At 46.9% G+C, this 9,290-nt stretch overlaps 1 protein-coding gene across 1 annotated transcript in view; it reads left to right on the top strand.

Moving 5' to 3' along the window:
* Positions 1–8,119: 8,119 nt before the first annotated feature.
* CCBE1 (collagen and calcium binding EGF domains 1) overlaps positions 8,120–9,290 on the top strand; it is a 189,169-nt gene continuing 187,998 nt past the window's right edge. Inside the window, exon 1 of the mRNA XM_037902772.2 lies at positions 8,120–9,240. Within this exon, the coding sequence (XP_037758700.1) occupies positions 9,113–9,240 (128 nt within the window). The 5' untranslated portion in view covers positions 8,120–9,112. The remainder of the gene's footprint in view (positions 9,241–9,290) is intronic.

Here is a 9,290-nt window from a genome sequence, read left to right as displayed (position 1 = left end):
GATGCTCAGTGTTGCAATGCACAAGTCCCTCTGTGGATCTAGGCCTTTCTCTATTCATATGCAGTGGAGAGTGTGGTCCTCTCAAACTGCAGTGCACAGCTAGAATTCCTCCTTGGGCTCTCAACCCTTCTCAGCGCCCCTCCCCAAAACAGACAGTGGTTCAAAGCCACAATCTGGCCATAATATTGGTACTGGTTACATAGGTGTGGCTTAGTGCTGCCTTTCACGGTGGAGTTATGTAGTGATTAGGATTGCTAACTTTCAAATGGCACAAAACTGAATACTCCTGCCCCGCCCCTTCCCCGAGGCCCCGCCCCCCATCGCTCCATCCCCCTCCCTCTGTTGCTTGCTCTCCCCCACCCTCACCTACTTTCACTGGGCTGGGGCAGGGGGTTGGGGTGTAGGAGGGGGGTGAAGGCTCTGAGGGGGTTTGGGGTGCAGGAGGGGGCTGGGGCAGGGTGTTGGAGGGGTGCAGGCTCTGGGAGGAAGTTTGGGTGCAGGAGGGGACTCAGGGCTGGGGCAGGGTTCAGGGTGCGGGGGCCCGGTGGCACTTACTGTGGCTCCCAGGAAGCGGCCACCATGTCCCTGCAGCCCCTAGACACATGGGCAGCTAGGGTGGTTCTGCACAGTGCCCTTGCACCTGCAGGCACCGCCCCCGCAGTTCCCATTGGTCACAGTTCCCGACCAATGGGAGCTGTGGGGCTAGCTCTGGGGGTGGGGACAGCACACGCAGCCTCCCTGGCTGCCCATGAGTCTAGGGGCTGCAGGGACCCGGTGGCTGCTTCTGGGAGCCAGGCAGGCAGGGAGCTTGCCTTAGCCCCAGGTCCCTGCTGCACCGCTGATCGGACTTTTAACAGCCTGGTCAGCAGTGCCGATTAGAGCCACCAGGGTCCCTTTTCGACCGGGCGTTCCAGTCGAAAACCGGATGCCTGGCAACCCTAGAGAGGCAAGTTTTTGACTATGCAACTCTGGAAGAACAGAGTGAAATCAGCACAATAGTGGGTTAATCTCCTTTTTCCTGGTAAAACATAGACAAGTAAGAAATTAAAATTTGTACATTGCACATGACCATGTCGTCATCTTACATTCCAGCACTGAAAAACCTGTGAGCTGCTGAGGGTCCTCAACTCCCACTGAGCTTCAGGGTCTTGTTCATTTATTAGGCCCACATTTTCCAAAGTAACTAAGGGCCAGATTTTAAAAAATATTTAGGTCCTGGGTGCAGAGCCATCCCTACCCGTACGCAAAGTACGCAGCTGTGTAGGGCACCAGCAAATTTGGGGCACCACATTTCCTGGTGCCCTGTGCAGCTGCGTGCTGCTCCAGCTCCTGCCCCACCTCTTCCCCATGGCCTCCGCCCCAGCCCCGCCTCTTCCCACCCCTGCTCCGCCCCAGCCCCACCCCCACTCCCCTGAGGACAGAAGCAGGGCCTGGCCCCAGCCGCGCAGGCGGTGAGTGCTGGGCCGCGGTTCCCCCCTGCTCCCCAAGTCAGCCCCCCCCCGGGGCGGGGGGGAGCTGCGTAGGGCCCCAGAATAGCTAGGGACGGTCCTGCCTAGGTGCCTAATTTCTGGGTGTGTAACTTGACACCTTAAGGGGGTCCAGATTTTCTGAAGACCTACCCTCCGAAAACCAGGCCCTTTAAGGTGTCTCAAATTGGGGGCCCAAAATCATTAGTCACTTTTGAAAAATTTTAAGCCTAATGACTGTGACGTGCCGGGAGATGCACAAATGAGAATCGGTGGCTTTGTGTAAAATCTTTTGCCTGGGATGGCGGGTTTTTATCCAAAGCATTCTTTAAGGGTGAATATATTGGAAATATATTTAGCCTCCCAACAGACACCACTGCAGTCATGAATAATTTGCTCCCCGGGTCTGTCTTGAGGTGTGCCCTCCTTTAGAGTGTTCACAATAAAAACTTGGATAAGTCATATATTTGCCTCCCATCATGTAATGTAAAAACAAGTGGATGGCTTTAAAAAAAAAGAAAAAGATTGCATGTTTTTAAACTTAAAATGCGATTGAAGGGAAACCTACAAAGTAGAGTGATACTGAGGGATAGCAGACACTGATATAGCGTGCACAGAAGATAGGAGACTCATGAAACCATTCAAGCCAAACTTTTGAAAAGTGGACACAGATGTTGTACGCTTCAGTGTTAAAGTGCCTGTCTTGTATTGAATGAACATTTGAGCCTAATTCTCATATCACTTATCTCTAAGAATTTTCCATATTCCCAATAGTCCATTTAACTTGCCATTGCTATTTCTAGTTCAGAAATTCTTCAGTAAAATAAACTATTCATGAGCCTTATTTACAACTGGCGTAACATATATTTGTATCCATTCCCCATAATTGATGTGTTGCTCTCCTGTTGCAATGTTTGTCATCCAATGAAGGAGCAGAAAATACACCACAGGACCACACACTGCAAATAACGAATAATTGAAGGGACTGTTAATAGTTTGTATTACCATAAGCACCTAGATGCCACACCTGAGAGCAGGGCTCTATTATGCGATGCAAATAGAAATACCTCTGGCCCTGGAAAGCATAGTTTAAATAGAAAAGGTGGACAAAAGGTATAGATGTTACAGAGATTGAGTTGCCCAAGATCACACCGGAAGTCTGACAGAATGGGGAACTGAATCCAGGCCTCCTATGCCTTAGTCACAAGTACATCTTTCTTGCAGTTTTCAAACACATTGATTAATGATGTTTAATCTGTCTTGCTATGTGAACACTGAGTTCATGCACAGAAATCAAAATTGGTTCGTGAATTATTTGCAAACCAAAAAAAGGCAGAGCTGCCAAATTCCTGGTTTGATGCTGACTATTCCATAAGCTCTCTTCTAGATTCCAAGTCTTATGCTCTACTCATGGAAACACACAGGTAAGGCTCCAGAGATCCGTGTCAGTATATGGGTGGCAGAAAAACTCCTTCCTGATTAAAAATGTATCAGTCATTTCTGTCCCATGCATGTGAGCAAGAATCTCCAGGGTTGCATTTTCTTTTGGATATAAAACTACATGCCAAAGTGATGGTTACTCTAGCAATGATACAACTGGACGGAACAGTTTGAAAACTTCACAGCTCCTCACACAGAGACCTTGTTCTAATAATTGCAAGGATTAAATCAAAGGGGACTATTTTGTTTTACTGTCTCTAAATTTAGAAGGATGACCAAAGCCGTGTCATCTGACAAGAAGCACATGCATACTTCAGAGGCCATTGGTGACTGATAGCCAGTATACTGTGAAAGATTTTTGCATTCTTCAGCTCTCCTCTTTTATAACAAAATGAAACCCAAAACTAACCTGAGAGAAAATGTCAGCTGTTTAGTGTCCTCTCATGTGCCATATATGTGGTTGTCTATGTTTTTGGTGGATTAAAGCTACTGTTTACTTATTTTCTGCTTGGTCAGCAGTGCTATTGTTTTAGTGGACATTTTCAAAAGCCATTTGTTTTTGTTAGTAATCTAAGATGAGCTCTGTAAATATTTGTGAAAGGGAGAAAGCAGTTTTATGTATTTCCTTTCAGTAGCTGTGATGGCCTTTAGAGGCAGCATGATGTTGTCCATTGTATAGATGTTTCTGAAGTATCTTTTTCCAAAGTTACTTCTCCATCAGATGGGGTAAAGCTACACAAATTTAATTGAATATACCTTCAACTAGTATTAAAGGATTTCTAATGAAAATATCTGATAAAGGGCTAATGTCCCTTGTCCCCTAGTTCGATTAAGCTCCATAATAATGATAATGACAAGAGCGCCGTCCCCACTCTGCTTTTCTACTTGTTTTTATTTAATATTAATTTGTACAATAGCACCTAGAGGCCCCCCAGTCAGGGATTGCATCCCATTGTGCAAGGCAAAGTAAAAGAAATAGTTCTTTCCCCAAAGAGCTTACTGTCTCTGTGTATGAGAAATGAGATAGATGAAGTAAATAGATGGGCAGGGTAACTACTTTTCCCTGCCAGAAGGTACTCCCCTCTGCTTCCTGTTCCCTTTTTGTAGCTCTTATCCCTCACCATCCACCTCTAGATCATACTCTTTGCACCACTAATATTTTAGCTTCTTTCCCCACCTCACTTCTGCTCTGTCATCCGCCCTTCCCCCCCACAATTGTTCCCCACTTCCTTGTGTCTCACTTCCTTTTCTTACTCTCTGAATGCAGTGAATTCACATCTGCTTCCACCAGGGCTGAATGTGGCCACCCATGTCAGTCTCACTCACCACTTTGCTTTTCTTTCCTCAGCTTCTTTTCTCCTATTTTCCCCCATTGCTTCTCTCTCTCCCACCTCACTCCTGCCTTCTGTTTTTCATTTCTTTATCCTTCCTCTTGCTGCTCTCTGCTTATCCTCCCAACCCTTCTCTGTTTTTTTATCCCATGTCATCATCTCTGCCAGTTCTCCTTCTCTCCAGTCTTCTTTTCTCTGACTTTCTCTTCCCCATTCTCCTAGTCCTCTGCCTATTATTCCCCTCTTTGTCAGCCACTAACTGATGAGGAAGAACTGCTTGCCCCCACTCTGTAGACTAGTTATTGCATAATTACTCACTAGAGAAGAAGTCTTTCTTGCACCTTCTTCACTAGCATCTGGTCCTGGCTGCTCTCAGAGATGGGATGCTGTACTAGATGGGCTATTAGTCTGAAATAGCATGGTAATTCCCAAGTTACCCAACAGAGGGATAATTTAGATGTATAAACTTCAGGCCTGGAATACTCCTTGGAACCAAATGTTCAAATCTGCACAAGTTCAGTTTATGCCTTCATCTTCTGAGACAGGTTAGTTCAACACCATGAAGTTTAGAGGCCTTTCTTATAAGAAAAGTAACATGCAAAAGGGAAAAAATGACTTCTGAACCTTTAATGGATTCTTTGAGATAGAAGGAAGACCTGAGAAATGTCTTCAAAAACCTTTCTTCTGTTTGTTTAAACATCAGGTCTGTTCTGCCTTGACTTCACTAGAAGGCTTTAATGATAACTGGATTACACAGGATTATGACAGCAAAGCTACATGGTGCAAATGAAACCCAGGTGAGAGCGGTAGTGATTTTAATTCAGACTGTTTAAAATCTGTTCTTTATTTAACATCTTTTTAATTTACACACATGGGAGATGTTTGACAAGATGTGTCTGTTAAATATAAGCACAGTCACTCTTTCAATAAAGGGCTAAGAAAATGCACATCTCTGAAACTTCCAACAAGACTTCTAGCAAAACCAAGGAAGACTGAATTTCTAGAAGTCTTTTTGGAAGTTTTCCTGTTTCTAAGGGGTGTGTGTGGTGGGGGGAGGGCACCCTTTTTGTGCAGAGGAAGGAATACTTTAAAGTCATCTTTATACATCATAATCACCCTTTATGATTTCAATTTTTAGGGGCAATGCCCAGCACAGTGGAGCTCTGACTGCTAGCGCCTAAAAGCTTCATAACAGTATATTAACTCAAGGCCTTGTGATCTCTTTAGAGATGTATTTCGGATGAGTCAGGGCTTGCCATGGTGTCTTTCCACATTTCAATTTCACTGCACCACTGTGGTGCAATGTCCTAGATGGTTGTGCCCTCCTGCTCCAGAAGTGGGCATATGAAAGATTCTTTATTAATGTGCAGTTGATTAACCTTGTTTATGAAATACTCAAACTACTTGTGAAATCCCAGAAAAAACCTGAATTTGTATGATGTTTAATCAATATTATCATTTGTAAAAACACATAGGGCCACAATAATGTTTGTATTCCTGCATAAACAACACAAAGGAAATTGTTAATATGCACCACTATTATGCTGAATTCCTCATCTCCTTTTTGAGACTGCTCCAAAATTTCATACATAGCTTTATCAACTTTATACATACTTGAGTTGTGCAAGTCAAAACAAAACAAAGTTTGCCTCGATGCAAGGACAAAAGCATCCCTCACACCAAAAAGCACTTTATGGCTATTTATTGGCTAAATATTTATCTATTGAATTTAAAAAAACAAACAAAAACCTCTAGATTATTCCTGCCTGGGGCAATCAGACCACTTCAGTGTTTTCTTAACCAATGGCACACTTCAACACTTTTTAAAATATAACCCTTGTGCTCCTAATAGGCTTGGCTGCACGTCCATTTAAAAATGAGACAAAGCAAAAAGATCTAACCCACATCTTTTATGTGTTAGCTGGTAATAAAATTACTAATTGGAAAAAAATAAAAGGCCTGTGTTTGGATATTATCCAAACTTACTTAAACTTGTTTAGTTTTGTATATCATGGTCATATCTAAAATCCTTCTTATATTGTATTTTTTAGGCCCCGATCTTGCAAAGATATAATGTACATGCTTAACTTTGTATGTATGTAATTTCCTTAAAGTCAGTGGGACTACTTGAATGAAAGTCAAATGAAGCAAGTGTAGGCCTTTGTTGCTAGTTTTTACTAAAGATAAACAATATTGTTGATAGTACAAACTTTCTTACATAAATGGGTGATAAACATAAAACAATAAGCGTAGCATAGGTACTGAATTACAGTGCCTACTTATTACAAAAGTTACAGTAATGACTTACAAAAATCTATACATCCCACTTAGCCTATCTTTATAGAAAAAATAAAATCATAGACTTTCCCAAGATGTGAAATTTGGAACTTATCTGAAGTGTGGTGTTATGATTGGAGGGGATGTGACAAATTACTCCCATTTGTGTCCATCTCTTTAAATTTAAAAAAAATAATAATCTAAACTTAGGGGGGAGAATTTTACTGCTTGTGAAAAATGCTGGATTAGCATCACTAGAAAATAGTTCTTTTGTTACTCCATAGGTAGGCAGAGTATGGGTTATAGCAGTGCAAGCTTCTCTTCCTTTCAAACTCTGTTATTGGATACTATCCTCCTTGGGAGTGGAGGGGAAGGGAAGGAACATTATATGGAAACAGGTGCTTACAAAGCCCTGAGATCCAAACATCAGGTTCCTGTCTTTTGTTCCCTGTTATCTCAGAATTTGAGAGAGTCTGAATGAGAAGTTTAGGGCTTACCCCTGCCAGGAACACCCCCAATACTCATGGACTTCGGTGAGGTAGCACTGGGCTCTGTCTCTGCCTACTCCTTATTTTGTACAGAAGGAACTAGAATGGAAGAAACACTTCAAGCATCTCCCTACTGAAAACAAAAATCTGCCAATAACAACCATCTATGCTGTAGTGAGATACAGAAGCAGCTTCTTATAATTGTGAGATAGGACCTTCAAATACCCCCAAAACATAAAAGCACATGTTAAGAAAAGCAGTTTTGCTAGTGTATGTAATAGAACAAAACTGTTTATGGGTGGGGCTGTTATAGCTAAGCAGAGTCTGGTTGGCAGTTCGGGGAAATTTCTGAAAGGCCCTGAAATTAAATCCTTCCAGTTTGCCTGGGTGGTATTGAACAATTTACTCACAGCATTCACAATATGGCCTTATTCACTGTAGTGAGGTCAGCGGGGTTAGTGGTGGGCGTAAAGGGGTCACAATTTGGTCTTTAAACTCTGTTCCTCAGTTTCTCCGGCTGTAAAATGGGATTATAATGCTACTTCTGTAAACTGTTTCCAGCGCTACAGGTGAAAGGACTGTAGCTGTAAGCGCTACCTTTTGTCCAAAAGCCTTTCATGGTTGTAGACAGCACCCCCTACTCTCAAAGCCCATTTAGTGATTTAGTGTTTCTCAGCTCTCCTCCCAATTTGCAAGCGTAGGGTCATTAGGCGGGTTTGTTCCTCTATGGTATTTGCGCCCAAACTATAAAACCAGGATGACACGGTGCAGTGGGCCCCAGCTGATGCACTGTTTTATCAGTTGATCTCCCTTCTGGGAATGGGGCGGAAGGGGTAACTGCGCACAAGGGTAAACAACACTTGTAGCAGAGATCCTGTGGCTACGCTGTCCTTGTGAGAGAGACGTGTGGGATAAGGCTGGATCTGGAAGGCAGCCATGTGCCGGCACTCAGCCTCCCATCATTCCTCCTGCCGAGGGCAGCTTTACAGTGTTGGGGGTTTTCTGTCTCAGAGTCTTTCGGTTTCTGGGACCTTTCGTTTTTTCATCCAAGTCTCTGTGGCAGGATCTCTTCCTTCGGCGGCAGGATCGCTGGGCAGCAAAGAGCACAGGGCTGAGTCTGGAGCGCGAGTCACTAAACACGGACCACGGCAAGGGCGATGTCCCCGCGTGTAACACAGGAGACTAAGAACTGCGTCTCCAGCAGCCCGGGGAGATCCCTGCGCTAGGAAACTGACCCCCCCCCCCGCGCGCTCCGGCCCCCCGTAAATACACACCTCCCCCTCCCCGACAGCCACACAACTCCAGCGCGGCTCGCCTCGGCACTTGCCTGCGGACAGGGACTCAGGCTCCAGGGAACTTCTCTCCCGCGTCCAGCCCCACCTCTTGCTGAAGCCCCTAGACACCCCCTGCTTGCCCCCTCCGCAACATCTGGCTACCCCAGCGTCTGCCTGGTTCTCAACCCCCCCCCCCGGCAACATCTGGCTACCCCAGCGTCTGTTCTCAACCCCCTAGCTACCCCTGTCTGCCCCCCTTGCAACATCTGGCTACCCCAACGTCTGCCTCATCCCCAAGCCCCCCCAGCTACCCCTGTCTGCCCCCCTTGCAACATCTGGCTACCCCAACGTCTGCCTCATCCCCGAGCCCCCCCCCCCCCCCAGCTACCCCTGTCTGCCCCCCCCCGAATCATCTGGCTACCCCAGCGTCTGCCTCATCCCCGAGCCCCCCACCCCCAGCTACCCCGTCTGCCCCCCCTGCAACATCTGGCTACCCCAGCGTCTGCCTCATCGCCAGCTGCCCCTGCCGCCTCTGCAACATCTAGATACCTCCAGCCTTTGCCTCGTCCCCTAGCTGCCCCTGCCTGCCCCCTCTGCAACATCTGGCTACCACTATCCTCACTGCCCGCGCCTCTGGCGAGGACACCCCAGCCCCCGGGTACCGCTGCCTGCCCCCGGTGGAACATCTGGCTGCCGCGGCCGCTCCTCTCCGCGTCCCCCCGCTAACATCTGGCCGCCGCAGGGGGCCGCTCTCCTCCTCGGCAGGCGGGGTAGGCAGGGGCTGCGGCGCTGCTCTCCGAGGAGGCCGAGGGAGCTGCGGAAGCAGAGGCCGCCCGATGGTGCTGCAGAGCGGCCCGGGAGAGGCAGGGCGGCGGCGGCTGCCCCGGAGCCTGGCTGCCCTGCTCCTGCTCCTGGCTCTGGCGCACACCTGGACCTACCGGGAGGAGCCCGAGGAGCGCGACAGGTGGGTCCCCCGCGTCGCCCCACCGGGGCCGGCTCCCAGCCCGCGCCGCC

The sequence above is a fragment of the Chelonia mydas genome, chromosome 5 (genome assembly GCF_015237465.2).
Source record: "Chelonia mydas isolate rCheMyd1 chromosome 5, rCheMyd1.pri.v2, whole genome shotgun sequence".
NCBI classification, from domain to species: domain Eukaryota; kingdom Metazoa; phylum Chordata; order Testudines; family Cheloniidae; genus Chelonia; species Chelonia mydas.
This window is presented reverse-complemented; position numbering and strand designations above follow the sequence as displayed.